The sequence below is a fragment of the Nerophis lumbriciformis genome, linkage group LG09 (genome assembly GCF_033978685.3).
Source record: "Nerophis lumbriciformis linkage group LG09, RoL_Nlum_v2.1, whole genome shotgun sequence".
Lineage (NCBI taxonomy): Eukaryota > Metazoa > Chordata > Actinopteri > Syngnathiformes > Syngnathidae > Nerophis > Nerophis lumbriciformis.
In genome coordinates this window covers 5,293,801-5,312,500 of record NC_084556.2, presented here as the reverse complement: position 1 = coordinate 5,312,500, position 18,700 = coordinate 5,293,801, and the positions used below count along the sequence as shown (strand labels likewise).

Genomic DNA, 18,700 nt, shown 5'->3' with positions numbered 1-18,700 from the left:
AAACATAGTAAAATTCAAAATGGTGTAGAGCAATAGCAACATAATGTTGCTCGAACGTTAATGTCACAACACACAAAATAAACATAGCGCTCACCTTCTGAAGTTATTCTTCATTCGTAAATCCTTCGAATTCTTCGTCTTTGGTGTCCGAATTGAAAAGTTGCGCAAGCGTGGTATCCAAAATGGCCGGTTCCGTCTCGTCGAAGTCATCGGAGTCAGTGTCGCTGTTGTTCTGTGAATCCTGCCTTCCGGAAAGCTCGGACCACAGTTGTGACCGAAATATCTGCCCAGGCATTTACGATCCACTGGCAAATGTTGGCGTATGTCGTCCGGCGCTGTCTGCCCGTCTTAGTGAAGGTGTGTTCGCCTTCGGAGCTGTGTGAAAAAAGCCACCCGGCCTCTTCGCGTAAACTTCCCTTAACCACTCGCTCATCTTTTCTTCATCCATCCATCCCTTCGAGTTAGCTTTTATGATGACGCCGGCTGGAAAGGTCTCTTTTGGCAAGGTCTTCCTTTTGAATATCACCATGGGTGGAAGTTAGCATGGCAAGCTAGAACCACAGTGAAGGATGACTTCTCATTCCCTGTGGTGCGAATATTCACCGTACGTGCTCCCGTTCCACAGTGCGGTTCACAGGAATATCAGTTGCTGTGAAATACGGTAGTAATCCGTGTGCGGATGGAGAGATTGCGTCTTTTTATGAACCGGATCCTTGTCGCTTAGTAGGAGCCATTTTGTGGTCTTTACAGATGTAAACAGGAAATGAAACGTACGGTGATATCCGCGCGTTTTTTCTTCTTCTTCCGGGGGCGGGTGGTTGCTTACAGTAGAAGAAGAAGCGCTTCCTGTTCTATGGGGGCGGGTGCTTTCCTTGGCGGTTGCTTGCGTAGAAGAAGAAGCGCTTCCTGTTCTACCGGGAAAAAAGATGGCGGCTGTTTACCGAAGTTGCGAGATCGAAACTTTATGAAAATGAATCGTAATAAAGCGCACCGGGTTATAAGGCGCACTGTCAGCTTTTGAGAAAATGTGTGGTTTTTAGGTGCGCCTTATAGTGCGGAAAATACGGTACATTAAATTCCCCTCCTTTCTGTCCTGCAGGTACCTGAAGCCTGACGAGAACAAAAAGTCAAAGCACAAGACGGCTGTGAAGAAGAAGACGCTCAATCCAGAGTTCAATGAGGTAGAGAGGCGCCCAGCAGCGACTCTGCCCAGAGCTCGCAACAATAAATGAAAAAAAGAGCGTTTTTGCCAGTCTTTAACCAGATGTGTTTATGTGCTACACAACTAGTAAAAGCTTGTACGGCTGCCAGGGTGAGGATTTGTCCCGGTTTTTCACAAGCCGGTCAAGAAGGTGCAACATTTAGTTCATGGTGGTGCCGTACACAAAGAACGACATTAAGGAAAAAAGGATGATGAATGTTAAACAGGTGACCTCCTTGTGGCTGTTGTGTGTTTTTAACAGAGATTACTTTTTTTTTACCATCAACCCAAAAATGGGGTTACATTTTTTTCACACTTTATTTGGGTGGAACATTTTTTATAGGGACGTCCGATAATGGCTTTTTGCCGATATCCGATATTCCGATATTGTCCAACTCTTTAATTACCGATACCGATACCAACCGATACCAACCGATATATACAGTCGTGGAATTAACACATTATTATGCCTAATTTGGACAACCAGGTATGGTGAAGATAAGGTTGTTTTTTTTTAAATTAATAAAATAAAATAAGATAAATAAATTAAAAATATTAAAAAAAAAAGAAAAGAAAGTAAAACAATATAAAAACAGTTGCATAGAAACTAGTAATTAATGAAAATTAGTAAAATTAACTGTTAAAGGTTAGTACTATTAGTGGACTAGCAGCACGCACAATCATGTGTGCTTACGAACTGTATCCCTTGCAGACTGTATTGATATATATTGATATATAATGTAGGAACCACAATATTAATAACAGAAAGAAACAACCCTTTTATGCAAATTAGTGTGAATGAGTGTAAATGGGTGAGGGAGATTTTTTGGGTTGGTGCACTAATTGTAAGTATATCTTGTGTTTTTTATGTTGATTTAATAAAAAACAAAACAAAAAAAAAACACCAATACCGATAATAAAAAAAATGATACCGATAATTTCCGATATTACATTTTAACGCATTTATCGGCCGATAATATCGGACATCCCTAATTTTTTTATTATTATTTGACTGAAACTTGAATTTGATTAGATGCACGTTTTGGACCTAATCAACAGTTATTTTGGATGCAAATCAACAAAATTAACATAAAAACAAAATTAACATAAAAACAAACATAATATTAAAGTTAAAGTACCAATGATTGTCACATACACACACTAGGTGTGGTGAAATTTGTCCTCTGCATTTCACCCATCCCCTTGTTTCACCCCCTGGGAGGTGAGGGGAGCAGTGAGCAGCAGCGGTGGCCGTGCTCGGGAATTCCAACCCTTGATGCTGAGTGTCAAGCAGGGAGGAAATGGATCCCATTTTTATAGTCTTTGGTATGACTCGGCCGGGGTTTGAACTCACGACCTACCGATCTCAGGGCGGACACTCTAACCACAAGGCCGCTGAGCCACTGATATATAGGTTCTGTGTGGGTCTCGAACCCCAAAATTAGAGTTCTATTACATATCAGGTCAACACGCCACCATATGGGTCACTCTCTCCAAGGGTGAGCTGTTTCAGGAGACAACGTAGCAAATAAATCACATTAACACCTACGTCCCTGCAATCAGAGCCTTTATATACAGCTGTTTAGTCTCTTTTCCTGGTTTTCAGATTGAGACATGATTACGTGAAACTATATGTTCCAATGGTGCCAGGAGAGGTTTTCGGTCCACCCTGTGAGACAGCCTTATGGAGCAGTCTCGTAGGGCGAGGTTGCTGACGCGCTCTGTGAGAGATGTACCAGCCTCAAATGTGTACCGGGGTCGAGGGAGCCAGGTCAGGGGTGGCCAGGCTCACCAGCGTTCCTTTCGCAACGGGAGTCGCAGTAGGACCTCCCATCTTAGGGGACACCAGACTCCAGTCGGCTGGCGACCGTTTCTGTCGCTGACGGTTATCGGCCTCCGGCTTCAAGCTCACTGGCGCCAGTGAACTCGCTGCCCTTGGATACTGAATACACTGGAGTCAGGGTACAGACTTCAGTTCCAACACAGACCACCACCGTTTTACGGAATTATTCCTACCCTCGTATGACAGATTGTCAGTTCCTTGTAGCAGAGGTCTTGGCTCTTCTGCAGAATGCAGGGGGCAATAACGCCTGTCCCTAGCAGCGCGATGCGCCAAGAGTTTTATTCGACCTACTTCATGGGTCCAAAGGAAGACAGAGGCCTCCATCCTATCTTGAACCTAAAGAGTTTCAGTCGGGCCTTCTGTTATCTATAAGGCACAGGGTATGGTTCACTACAGTGGATCTGTGAGACGCATACGTCTACATTCCTGTACACTGAGGCCACAGAAAGTTCCTCCGGTTCTTCTTTCAAGGCACTGTATACGAGCACACCGTCCTCCTGTTTGGCCTGTCCCACACCTTCACAAAGTGCATGTAGGTGGCTCTAGCCACTCTCTGTTGCCAGGGTATTCATATCGTGAATTACCTGGACGATTGGTTGGTTTGCTCCTCAACAGAACAAGCCCGGCTCGAGACCTCGACAATGTTGAAACACCTTGAGGACCTGGGGCTGGCCTTCAACAGGGATAAGAGTTGCCTTGTTCCATCCAGGATGGTGGAATATCTGGGTTTGGTCATAGATTCAACCTCAGTGAGAGATGTCCTGACCTTGAAGAGGACAGCTGTGCTGATGGACAGCTTGTCACATTTAAATGTGGGCAAACACATAACAGTGAAGCATGGTCGGAGGCTGTTGGACCTCATGGCAGCAGCCTCCCAAGTGTTGCCCCTGGGGTTTGCTTTATGTGCAACTGCGGCACCGTTGGCTCGCCAGGCACAAGGTGAGCCCCCTTGAGGATGGCTATCCCTGTGTCTTTGATTTGTCTACCAGCAATTGCACAGTGAACCACAGCCCTGGGCCCCAGTGGGCTGAAAGGTGGCCGTTCCTACAGACGCCTCAGAAGCAAGCTGGGGGGGCTCCATGGTAGCACCATCCGGCCTGGGGCTGGTGGACCCCTTTCAGAGGGAGGCTCACATTAATCTGCTTGAACTGGAGGCAGTGTATCAGGCCTTGGTGTACTTCCGTCCCGTGATTCAGGAGAAGCATGTGTTGGTTCGGACCGACAATTTAACGGTGGTTGCCAACATCAACCACGAAGAATGTCTACAGTCATGGTCCCTGCACGACCTGGCACACAAACTCCTCCTCTTGGCTCATGCACAGGATGTGTCCCTGAAATCTATCCATTTGCAAGAGGAGGTAAACGTAGCAGCAGATCTCCTGTCCAGGGGTGGCCCCAGGCCAGGGGAATGGCAGCTTAACCCAAAGATTTTGGAAGCCATTTGGTCTCGATTCGGAGAGGCCCAGGTAAACCTATTTGCCTCACTGGAGACCACCCACTGCGGTACTCAATAGCGGGTCGGGTAGGGACATTGGGGGTGGACGCTGTTGCATTCCGGTGGCCCCACGGCCTGCTTTATGCATTTCCTCCCTTGTAGGTGTTGTAGCCAAGTTGGGGATGATGGAGGCCAGGGTTCTGATTGTGGTCCCAGATTGCCCACATCAGCCAACTTTGCAGAGGCTGCTGGCTGAACAAGCTGTCGCAGGCTCAAGGGGAGCTCAGGCACCAGAACCCGGGGATTAACCGCCTACATATCTGGCCCCTAGATGGGGCCCACCCTGCAGGCAGCCAGAGCTCCCTCTGCCAGGGTGATTTACGCTAGAAGATGGAAACTGTTTTGCTAGTGGCATGCAGGAAAGGGCTGGAACCCGGTCTGCTGTGGCACACGGAGGGCCATCCTATTTTTACAGTCACTGCTGGAGAAAGTGCTGACAGAATCCACCCTGAGGGGCTATCATCACATCCCTATTGAGGGTAGGACAGTGGGCTCACAGCCCCTTATTAGCAATTTTTTTTCCAAAGGGGTCTAGGTACTGTATATACGGTCACCTAGGTCCCACATGGTCCTATCATTGGATTTGCAGTTGGTGCTGCAGGCTCTGTCGGAGCCTCCTTTTGAACCTTTAGCCAAATTGGGGCCGGAGCTTATTTCCCTCAAAACAGTCTCTCTCCTTGCCATGGCTTCAGTGAAGCAGGTTTCTGAATTGCATACCCTGTCTGCATATCCTTCTTGTCTGAGGTTAGGAGGATCTGCCATCTCTCTCCTGCCTAAACCATCTTTTTTACCGAAGGTGTTCCCTTGCTCTTTTGTGTTGAGACCCTTGGTTCTGGAGCCTTTTTATCCTCCACTCTATAAATCTGCAGAGGCAGCCCAGTTGCACTTACTCTGTCCAGTCCGGCCCCAGAGGGTATACATTGATCGCACACACCCTTTTAAACAGACCGATCAATTATTTGTGATCTATGGAAAGCTAAGCTGGGCCAAGCTCTCTCCAAGCAACGTTTGGCCCGCTGGGTTGTCGAGGCCTCTGGTGTATGATGGTGCTGGAATCTCTCCATCTAGAGGAGTGGTGGCCCACTCCACCAGAGGGATGGCTGCCTCTTGGACACTCTTTAAGGGGGCTTTCCTTGGAGGACATTTGTGCGGCAGCTGTTTGGGCCTCTTCCAGGACCTTCGCAAGGTTTTACAGGCGAACTGTTGCTTAGTCAATAGCTTCTGCTGTTCTGGAGGCAGGCCAGTGAACTGTGCTGTCCCTGCCATGCGAGACCGTGACTTCAGGGCTGGTATTCACCTGGTGGTTGTGTTTCATTGATTAAGGAGGTTCTGTTAGAGGGGACCTTTTCTCAGTTGAAAATTGTTTATTTCACAACAGGTGGCCTTCATTGGCCTTTGACTGTTTAATCAAAACCTGAGGCTTTCCTCAATGAACTATGTTCTGAACCGAACTGTTATTCTAAGGGTTTTTGGCCTCACTTCCTCTCCTGCCTGACCTTATTTGGTACACTGCTGACCCATACTGTGGCGTGTTGACCTGATATGAAATAGAACGGATGGTTGTGGAAGGTAAACATGCTTCTATTAATAAAGGTCAACACGCCAGCTTGCAGTGTCATTCAGAAAGCTGGTTCTGCCTCAGTCGGAGAAAAGCGACTGAAGAGGTGATTGCAAAGCTGTATGTACAATTGCTGATTGCGCCCGCAGGGCAGAGGTGTGAATGTGATTCATTTCCTACATTGTCTCCGAAAACTGCTTTGGAGAGAGTGACCCATACGGTGGCGTGTTGACCATAGAACCACGGTTATTTCGTAACCATCCAATTTACCAATGTTTTTTCAGGGCCGATACCGATATCACATTTTAGTAGTCAAGGTGATAACCGATATTTGTAGGCGATATTAATTTGCAGTCAAAGTTATTTAAACATAATGTTTAATGCGGCGCTAATCTAGTGGTTAATTTAGCACCAAAAAACATCAGGAGATTTCACATACACCTTTATTAGGTGTGTCTAAGAAGAACATCCACATTTGCATTTCAAAATATAGGCCATCTCCTGGGAAAATTTGAAAAAATACACAATAACTTGCCAGCTACTGCCAAACTTTTTGACTCGGGGCTAAAACAATTTGGCCGGGTGCCGAAAGCATGTAAATTAACAATACACACACACACACACATACATATATGTATATAAATATATATATATACACATACATACATAGTATATAAATACATATATACATATACATACATACATAGTCTATATATATATATATATACACATACATACATAGTATATATATATATATATATATATATATATTGTATATATATAAATATATATATAGCCTATACATATATATGTGTACATATATGATACATTTATATATATAGCCAATATATATATATAGCCTATATATACCCTATACATAAATATATATACATACATACATATATATATATATATATATATATATATACATATATATATATATATATATATATACACACATATATATACATACATATACATATATATATATATATATATATATATATATATATATATATATATATATATATATATAGCCTATACATGTATATGTGTACATATATGATACATTTATATATATAGCCAATATATATATATACAGCCTATACATGTATATGTGTACATATATGATACATTTATATATATAGCCAATATACTGTATATATATATAGCCTATATATATACCCTATACATAAATAAACACATATAAAGCCAATACATATACGTGTACATATGATACATTTAGATATATATTATATGTACACACACTGACACATACCTATATATATATATATATATATATATATATATATATATATATATATATATATATATATACATATATATATATATACATATACACACACACACTGACACACATACATATATATATAACAATATATATATATATACATATATATGCATACATATATATACACGCACACACACACACAATTATATATATATATATATATATATATATATATATATATATACACACACACACACACACACAAAGGACAACATTTTTAATTTTTTTGCGAGAGCACCGCAGTGAAAGTAAACTGGAGAAAAATTCTCACAAGAACTCAGAGACATGCCCTGTTAGATATCAAAACATATTTGGGGAGAATTATTGACAGTGAAAGTATTTTTTTATTCTTAATTATTTTTTTTATTTTTTTTTTAAGTAATTGGGCTCCAGCAAAAAGGGAACTCTTCTTATGCAGGGCAAATGAGCCGGTGCTTGTGCAGTGGTTATTACTACCTACTTCACTTCAATATTTAGTTTTTCAGTTACTAAATACTGCTATCATATGTGTATGTATTGTATCTGCTGATGTAGCTCTGTTGAAGTTACCGATATACGTCAAAATGCCAAATATCCACGCCTATAATCGGTTGATCTGTACCCAGGATGCAGAGACGGCAGGTGAAGTGCCAAAGATTTGCTCTCTTCTAGTGGCAAATACTGCGGTATTATTGGTATTTTTAGTTTTTATGATTAAAATGCTTCATTTTAGGACCAACAAATGATAGTACTTGCTTAAAAAAAATATATCTATATATCTGCCATGTGGTGATGGGGCCATTAACCTGTACTGAGCCAAGGGAAGAATGTTTGTATATGAATACAGGTTTTCGTTTGCCCCACATTTGGTCCATTATTTGGAGTTTTTTTGACTGCTCTAAGATGAATGAAATATAAAAAGGATCAAATCAAATAGCGCCATCTTTGTTGGAGCTGGTGGGGCAAATCACCCCCTGCCCCATAGCTAGTAGCATTTAGTACAAAATGGTATACTTCACCACCCAAAGCATAATACATGTATGTACACTTATGGTGTTTCCAATATATTTCTGCAGCAAGAAAGGCATTTCAATTTTCAGGTGGGAGCTGGCTTTCCCCGTGCCATCGTGAACGCGATAGGACAACCTCGGCCAAACACGCTCAAAGGCCAGCGGCTTGACATTTCCTTTGACATTTTTTTCCATCTATATTCCTCCATCACCTCTTGGTCTTTCCATCAGAGACAAACATGTGGGCCTACTTTGATATTAAGGGTGGGGATTTCACCGAGATGAATCCAAATCAAAGCAGACCCCCGATGAATGAACGCTGTTGCAAATTGATACACACACACACACACACACACACACACACACACACACACACGCAAGAATGCCAGCTGTATTGATTATTCACTCTTTAAGAGTTCCAACACGAAGGACTTTAACACTTGCAGTACACTGACCAGCACTTTGAGAGTATCTGCATCCATCTTTCCATGACTTGTGTTCCCTTAGCCACTATTGCCGCGACACAAACCGTGTATTGTTATTACAAACTACATTTAGGACCTCATCGGGAGCTAAATCTACTTCACCGGGAAAAACAAACTGCTTTTAAAGAAGATTAAAGTACTGATTGTATGTTGGACCCATCAGGTTTAAGGTTTACAGCACAAGAGCGCATCTAATACTTGTTTTGCCCTAGAGAATAAAGGTAAAAGTAGTCATCTTGCAGTACAATAATCATCCCTATGTAGTACTATACTCTACCTTTACGGGTGTAATCGCTTATCGCTAGAGTGTGCGTAGAAAAATATTACTATTTACCAGTGGTGGGCCGTGTGTTCCCCACCTAGGCCTTCAGTGATGTCCGACTTCAAAGATTACCATCATTGACCATTGCTGGAGAAATACTATACAGGAACACATTTACGCACTACTGAATATCGAAACACATCAGCAATGTACAAAACGGGTTATTTTCTGCCGCATTTAAAAATCAATTAAAACGCATCAGCAATTAAAAAATATCTTATGTGGTACTGTCAAAATTTAAATTGCAAAAAACATATTAAAGTGAAAAAATAAAATATTTGAACTCGCAATTTAAAGCACCTATTCGACGCCGTATAAGCCAGTGGTACCCCTCGTCGTCGACTTATTCGAGTGAAAATGGCGAGCATTTCCCCATTTCATCGCCAGAACAGCTGAGCTAGCTTCCGGGGTTGGCCGACATGGTCTCACAAGATGTAGTTTCTCTTTAAGTATCCTTCTTGAAAATGGCCTTGCAAATATATATCTGCCACCTCGTTAACGTTTTCTTCTCATTCGCTGCTATGGTGCAACACTTTCTGCTAAATTGAAACTTGTGAATGGATACTCACTTTGGAATGACAAGTGAGTATCCAATCACAGTCTCGTTAACATCAGGCTACCGAGATAGGCTACTGTCAACAACTTGTGATCTGATTGGCTATCGCAACTGTCTATCAACTCTATGTTCTCAAATTCATCCGCTAACGGTGCCAGTGAGTATCCAATCACAAAACGCGTAAATGTCACGTTCAATGTGAGGCCATCTAGAAGACCTTACTGACAACAACTCGTGATCTGATTGGCTATCGCAATTGTCTATCAACTGTATGTCCCCGATCGCTTACCTTACAGTGCACGGACGCTCACATTGTTGATTCTGAAGGCCTCGGGCAGATTTCGTACAGCATGGCAACATAAGCTAGCTGAATTCTGATTGGATACAAACTCTATAACCTAAGGCGCAGTGGGTTATAAGGTGCACTGTCGATTTTTTGCGAAAATTACAAGGATTTTAAGTGCGCCTTATAGTCCGAAAAATATGGGAATAGTTTTTTAGAATGAGATGCGGCCCGCACTTTGCATACCCCTGCTTCAAATAATAATGAAATAATAATGGATTAAATTTTATACCGCGCTTTTCTATTATTAGATACTCAAAGCGCTCACAGAGAAGTGGGAACCCATCATTCATTCATACCTGGTGGTGGTAAGCTACATTTGTAGCCACAGCTGCCCTGGGGTAGACTTCAGGAGTATAACAGCTTCTCACTTGTCGTTCAAGTTGGCCTCTACTGTTCTACTGTCCAGGAGTTCTCCTACGACATCAAGTATGCAGACCTCACCAAGAAGACTCTGGAGGTGACGGTGTGGGATTACGACCTCGGGAAGTCCAACGATTTCATCGGTAAGTGCCTCCGGAGAGTTGTGGGTAGCTGGCGACAATAGCGTCCGCCAGCTGGGGGGTTTTAACGGTAGCTACTCGCTCCTGTAAGTGGATAGTGTTGCGTCAGACCAGTTCTTCCTCCAAGGGACTCTAAGTTACTGGTCAATCCCAAATTCTTTCGATGACATATATGCTGAGTAAGAAGGACCATCAAGACAGAATTGGAATATTTTCTAGTTTATTCCAAAGCTTTGGGAGACCAACTTAATTAATACATTCGTATCAGCTGATCTAGTTGATCTGGCATTCAAACGGAAAGAGACTAATTCTTGAATCCGCAAACAGCCCCCACCCTCTCCAGAAAGGAATACAGGCTCATTGTTCTACTACAGATAAGATATAAGGGAGTACTCCAACTCCTACATTCCAAGTCTTCAAGGTAACACACAGTTTACTTGCGGACATAGAATGAAAAAATAGAAAGAGTACAAATGGAAAAACACTAGGTGATTCAAACATGACTATGAATAAAGAAATAACTCTAAAAGATTTATATGCATTCTCCACAATAGTCACCGACTTGTTTCCACTGCGGCAAATTGGCCCGAAGCCTAGAACTAATCTTGGTTTTTTTTTTAATCCGCCACAGTCCTGAATCCGATTTTTTGGATTCCAATGATTGTCTTCCCATCTTCAGGTGGTGTGTCTCTGGGCATCAACGCCAACGGAGAGAGGCTGAAACACTGGTTCGACTGCCTCAAGAACAAGGACAAGAAAATCGAGCGCTGGCACACGCTGACCAACGAATTACCCGGTTCGCTAAATGACTGAGACCGGAGACCGGAGACCGGAGACCGGAGCCCGACCCGATTGGACGCCTGCATCCATTCCATCCATCGCGTCCTGCTCTCCCCTCTCCTCAAGTACACTGACCTTCTCTCTCTCTCTACAGGGCTCAAGTGAAAGGAACTTTATTACAGCATGGCTTGGGGGGGGGTTCATCGCTATAGCAACGACTCGTGAAGGCGGTTCCGGTGAAGGATGTAGCCATGGGGAATATGCATGTATGCTAATATCGCAAAGAGTTCAATGTTTATTTTCTTGTCTTGCACTCGACGGAGGATTGTAGAACTTTCCGGTCCCTTTCTTATTCTACTCGCCTCGGTTTACGGTCGGGACGGTTTTTCCGGAGTAGTGGGGAACGTCCCGCGGCGATGGCGTCTTAACGCAGAACAAAACATGCTCACAAACAACGGCGCGTAGCGTGTGTTAGCGTCGATTTTATCCGACAAGATGGAGACTATGCTACTGTGTTGTTAGCATGCAGGTTTTGTCACTTCTACAGTCGAGTAACCGTCATGTTGCCATCGACCAATGAGCAACAAGCAGTGGTACCAGAAAAAGATTAAAAGGTACCGAATGTAGTACCTGCAACAAAAACGTTTTGGTACACTATTGGTCACTTCATTAGGTACACTTACGCCATCTAATAGTGTATCGGACAAAATCCCGACTGCGACCACGCAGTTTTGTGTGTCTTCAGGTTTAATGCTAACGAGCTGTGTTCGTCCACACGGGTTTCCAACACAGCTGGTCTCCCAGAAGTGCTATTGTGCACTTTATCCACTTTTAACTTATACACTGTAACTCCACTAGTCCAACGTATTAGATTCTATATATCGCAGACAACAACGTAACGTTGATCAAGGCGGTAGACGGGAGGACACACATTTTTAGCAACTCTAACTTAGCTATGTGAGCGACATGCTAACATTAGAGTCACATTTCAACAGCAACATTATGCCAGGTTGGCATAATCGCAAAAAAATATAAAATCCCCCTTTTACGAATGAAGTCAAACGTTAGCAACTTTAGCATAGCTATTTGAGCTACATGCTAACATTAGAGTCACATTTCAACAGCAACATTATGCCAGGTTGGCATAATCGCAAAAAAATATAAAATCCCCCTTTTGCGAATGAAGTCAAACGTTTAGCAACTTTAGCATAGCTATGCGAGCTACATGCTAACATTACACTCACATTTTAACAGCAACATCATTCTAGGTTAGTTTGAGTCTAACTGATAGTTAGCGGGGCTTTATTTTAAGATGTGTAGCGAAGCCTGCTTTACAAAATATAGAAACATTACAATAGCTACGTGAGCTACAGTGCTAACATTACACTCACATTTTAACGGCAACATCATTCTAGGTTAGCATATTTGCTGAAAAATAAAACTATATAATCGAATTTACAGCACCCAAGTTTGAATCTAATTGATAGTTAGCGGGGCTTTATTTTAAGATGTGTAGCGAAGCCTGCTTTACAAAACAATATAGAAACATTACAATAGCTACGTGAGCTACAGTGCTAACATTACACTCACATTTTAACAGCAACATCATTCTAGGTTAGCATACTTGCTGAAAAATAAAACTAAATAATAAAACTTACAGCACCCAAGATTGAATCTAACTGATAGTTAGCACGGCTTTATTTTAAGATGTGTAGCGAAGCCTCCTTTACAAAAACCATATAGACACATTACAATAGCTACAGTGCTAACATTACACTCACATTTTAACAGCAACACCATTCTAGGTTAGCATACTTGCTGAAAAATAAAACTAAATAATAAAACTTACAGCACCCAAGATTGAATCTAACTGATATTTAGCAGGGCTTTATTTTAAGATGTGTAGCGACGCCTGTTTTACAAAACAATATAGAAACATTACAATAGCTACGTGAGCTACAGTGCTAACATTACACTCACATTTTAACAGCAACACCATTCTAGGTTAGCATACTCGCTGAAAAATAAAACTAAATAATCAAACTTACAGCACCCAAGTTTGAATCTAATTGATAGTTAGCAGGGCTTTATTTTAAGATGTGTAGTGAAGCCTGCTTTACAAAACAATGTAGAAACATTACAATAGCTACAGTGCTAACATTACACTCACATTTTAACAGCAACACCATTCTAGGTTAGCATACTCGCTGAAAAATAAAAATAAATAATCGAACTTACAGCACCCAAGTTTGAATCTAATTGATAGTTAGTGGGGCTTTATTTTAAGATGTGTAGCCAAGCCTGCTTTACAAAACAATGTAGAAACATTACAATAGCTACCGTGCTAACATTACACTCACACTTTAACAGCAACATCATTCTAGGTTAGCATACTCGCTGAAAAATAAAACTAAATAATCGAACTTACAGCACCCAAGTTTGAATCTAACTGATAGTTGGCAGGGCTTTATTTTAAGATGTGTAGCAAAGCCTGCTTTACAAAACAATATAGAAACACTACAATAGCTACGTGAGCTACAGTGCTAACATTACACTCACATTCTAACAGCAACATCATTCTAGGTAAGCAGACTCGCTGAAAAATAAAACTAGATAATCGAACTTACAGCACCCAAGTTTGAATCTAACTGATAGTTAGCACGGCTTTATTTTAAGATGTGTAGCGAAGCCTCCTTTACAAAAACCATATAGACACATTACAATAGCTACAGTGCTAACATTACACTCACATTTTAACAGCAACACCATTCTAGGTTAGCATACTTGCTGAAAAATAAAACTAAATAATAAAACTTACAGCACCCAAGATTGAATCTAACTGATATTTAGCAGGGCTTTATTTTAAGATGTGTAGCGACGCCTGTTTTACAAAATAATATAGAAACATTACAATAGCTATGTGAGCTACAGTGCTAACATTACACTCACATTTTAACAGCAACACCATTCTAGGTTAGCATACTCGCTGAAAAATAAAACTAAATAATCAAACTTACAGCACCCAAGTTTGAATCTAATTGATAGTTAGCAGGGCTTTATTTTAAGATGTGTAGTGAAGCCTGCTTTACAAAACAATGTAGAAACATTACAATAGCTACAGTGCTAACATTACACTCACATTTTAACAGCAACATCATTCTAGGTTAGCATACTCGCTGAAAAATAAAACTAAATAATCGAACTTACAGCACCCAAGTTTGAATCTAACTGATAGTTGGCAGGGCTTTATTTTAAGATGTGTAGCAAAGCCTGCTTTACAAAACAATATAGAAACACTACAATAGCTACGTGAGCTACAGTGCTAACATTACACTCACATTCTAACAGCAACATCATTCTAGGTAAGCAGACTCGCTGAAAAATAAAACTAGATAATCGAACTTACAGCACCCAAGTTTGAATCTAACTGATAGTTAGCACGGCTTTATTTTAAGATGTGTAGCGAAGCCTCCTTTACAAAAACCATATAGACACATTACAATAGCTACAGTGCTAACATTACACTCACATTTTAACAGCAACACCATTCTAGGTTAGCATACTTGCTGAAAAATAAAACTAAATAATAAAACTTACAGCACCCAAGATTGAATCTAACTGATATTTAGCAGGGCTTTATTTTAAGATGTGTAGCGACGCCTGTTTTACAAAATAATATAGAAACATTACAATAGCTATGTGAGCTACAGTGCTAACATTACACTCACATTTTAACAGCAACACCATTCTAGGTTAGCATACTCGCTGAAAAATAAAACTAAATAATCAAACTTACAGCACCCAAGTTTGAATCTAATTGATAGTTAGCAGGGCTTTATTTTAAGATGTGTAGTGAAGCCTGCTTTACAAAACAATGTAGAAACATTACAATAGCTACAGTGCTAACATTACACTCACATTTTAACAGCAACATCATTCTAGGTTAGCATACTCGCTGAAAAATAAAAATAAATAATCGAACTTACAGCACCCAAGTTTGAATCTAATTGATAGTTAGTGGGGCTTTATTTTAAGATGTGTAGCCAAGCCTGCTTTACAAAACAATGTAGAAACATTACAATAGCTACCGTGCTAACATTACACTCACACTTTAACAGCAACATCATTCTAGGTTAGCATACTCACTGAAAAATAAAACTAAATAATCGAACTTACAGCACCCAAGTTTGAATCTAACTGATAGTTAGCAGTGCTTTATTTTAAGATGTGTAGCCAAGCCTGCTTTACAAAACAATGTAGAAACATTACAATAGCTACAGTGCTAACATTACACTCACATTTTAACAGCAACATCATTCTAGGTTAGCATACTCGCTGAAAAATAAAAATAAATAATCGAACTTACAGCACCCAAGTTTGAATCTAATTGATAGTTCGTGGGGCTTTATTTTAAGATGTGTAGCCAAGCCTGCTTTACAAAACAATGTAGAAACATTACAATAGCTACAGTGCTAACATTACACTCACACTTTAACAGCAACATCATTCTAGGTTAGCATACTCGCTGAAAAATAAAACTAAATAATCGAACTTACAGCACCCAAGTTTGAATCTAACTGATAGTTAGCAGTGCTTTATTTTAAGATGTGTAGCGACGCCTGTTTTACAAAATAATATAGAAACATTACAATAGCTATGTGAGCTACAGTGCTAACATTACACTCACATTTTAACAGCAACACCATTCTAGGTTAGCATACTCGCTGAAAAATAAAACTAAATAATCAAACTTACAGCACCCAAGTTTGAATCTAATTGATAGTTAGCAGGGCTTTATTTTAAGATGTGTAGTGAAGCCTGCTTTACAAAACAATGTAGAAACATTACAATAGCTACAGTGCTAACATTACACTCACATTTTAACAGCAACATCATTCTAGGTTAGCATACTCGCTGAAAAATAAAAATAAATAATCGAACTTACAGCACCCAAGTTTGAATCTAATTGATAGTTAGTGGGGCTTTATTTTAAGATGTGTAGCCAAGCCTGCTTTACAAAACAATGTAGAAACATTACAATAGCTACCGTGCTAACATTACACTCACACTTTAACAGCAACATCATTCTAGGTTAGCATACTCGCTGAAAAATAAAACTAAATAATCGAACTTACAGCACCCAAGTTTGAATCCAACTGATAGTTAGCAGTGCTTTATTTTAAGATGTGTAGCAAAGCCTGCTTTACAAAACAATATAGAAACACTACAATAGCTACGTGAGCTACAGTGCTAACATTACACTCACATTTTAACAGCAACATCATTCTAGGTTAGCATACTCGCTGAAAAATAAAAATAAATAATCGAACTTACAGCACCCAAGTTTGAATCTAACTGATTGTTAGCAGTGCTTTATTTTAAGATGTGTAGCAAAGCCTGTTTTACAAAACAATATAGAAACACTACAATAGCTACGTGAGCTACAGTGCTAACATTACACTCACATTCTAACAGCAACATCATTCTAGGTAAGCAGACTCGCTGAAAAATAAAACTAGATAATCGAACTTACAGCACCCAAGTTTGAATCCAACTGATAGTTAGCGGGGCTTTATTTTAAGATGTGTAGTGAAGCCTCCTTTACAAAACCATATAGACACATTACAATAGCTACGTGAGCTACAGTGCTAAAATGACACTCACATTTTAACAGCAACATCATTCTAGGTTAGCATACTTGCCGAAAAATAAAACTAGATAATCGAACTAACAGCACCCAAGTTTGAATCTAACTGATAGTTAGCGGGGCTTTATTTCAAGATGTGTAGCGAAGCCTGCGTTCCAAAACAACATAGAAACATTACAATAGCTACGTGAGCTAACATAGCACTCACATTTTAAACAGTGACATCACGCTAGGTTACCATAACCATCAAACATACTGCACCCATTTTGCCAACGTTTTATTATGTGTAGTGAAGCCTGCGTGTCCACCAGAAATGAGCATGCACGTGTACCTAATGAAGTGCCTAACCGTGTCATTGAGGTCCTTTACCTTGTTTGGAAGTGAAAGTAGAGAAAACTGGAAATCGGCTTGTTTGATAATTCCATGTTTGGGGGTGGGGGGGGGGGACATGCATACAGCCTGGGGGTGGTGGTGGGGGGGCCAAGAGAGCCCACACGAGAGGCACCAGCTGCAATCAACAAGTAGTCGGGTGTCAAACCTCGCCGACACACCATCGGGCAGCTTATTGTTTACACTTCCTGCTAAATGAAACCCTGGCCTGTGCGTGAATGAGGGTTGGTTTCTTTTTTTTGTAGGTGACGAAAAAAAGAAAAGAAAAAAAAAAAAAAGTACTAATGATGATGACAAAAGCTTGTATCGTTTACAGCCTCTTCTTGCAGCTGATGTTGTGCCATTTGCAAGCTTTGCTAAGAAGAAGGGCAAGGGGTCAAGAGGGCATTGCTAATATGAGAGCCTTGTAGTATTATCATTATTATTATTATTGTTGTTGTTATGCGTATTGTTTCTACTGTATGTTGTTTCCCACTAGGACGGAATCCAAGAATGTAATAACAACCCACATGAGGGCTCCTTTACACCGGACCCCCAAGCATCTTTTGACTTGCATATAACTCAATTGGAAAGTTATCCACATGTTATCTTTATTATTATTATTTTTGATAATATAGTTATTATTTTAACGTTTAAAAATACATACACTTTCCATTTTATTACATTAGTTTACTTCTATATCACATTGTTTAACCAGTTGTAGGTATAATACATGCCCAATAACCTATACAGTACTATTATATATATATATATATATATATATATATATATATGTCTTAATAAGGTTATCCAAAAAATAGTGCTCGATACCGTAGTAGAGCGCAATATATGTATGTGTGGGAAAAAAATCACAAGACTATTTCATCTCTACAGGCCTGTTTCATGAGGGGGGGGTACCCTCAATCGTCAGGAGATTTTAATGGGAGCATTCGCATACCATGGTTTATATAGGGCACAGAGTGGGTGGGTACAGGCTGGCCTAGGGGCGTGGTGATTGGCTCATGTGTTACCTAGGAGGTGTTTCCGTCTATGGCGGCATGTTGTTACAATTTCGCTGCGCTTGTTGAGGGATGACACGTCTGGACGGTAAATAATAAACAGTTTCTCTTTCAAGCATAGGTTGCATCTTTTATTACCACTATTGTAAGGTGTGCTGGATGCAAGAATTTGCCATGTTATTGAATATTCAACATTATTGTCTTTGAGGTCCCAAATGTGTTTGCTGAGTTCTGTGGTATTCCGCAGGTTTTTGTTCCTGAAAGAAGCCTTGTGATTG

The 18,700-nt window shown here is 40.5% G+C and overlaps 1 protein-coding gene across 4 annotated transcripts in view; it reads left to right on the top strand.

The window, feature by feature from the left end:
- Window positions 1–17,451, top strand: part of doc2b (double C2-like domains, beta) — a 367,984-nt gene extending 350,533 nt beyond the window's left edge. For 3 of the 4 annotated variants that reach the window (XM_061962748.2, XM_061962749.2, XM_061962747.2), the window contains 3 exons: window positions 1,100–1,181; window positions 10,514–10,610; window positions 11,287–17,451. In XM_061962748.2, coding sequence (XP_061818732.2) covers window positions 1,100–1,181; window positions 10,514–10,610; window positions 11,287–11,420 — 313 coding nt within the window. In that variant the 3' untranslated portion in view covers window positions 11,421–17,451. Of the gene's footprint in view, window positions 1–1,099; window positions 1,182–10,513; window positions 10,800–11,286 lie in introns of those variants that run through there. The other variant, XM_072913779.1, reaches the window with a different exon arrangement.
- The last annotated feature ends 1,249 nt before the right edge of the window (window positions 17,452–18,700 follow it).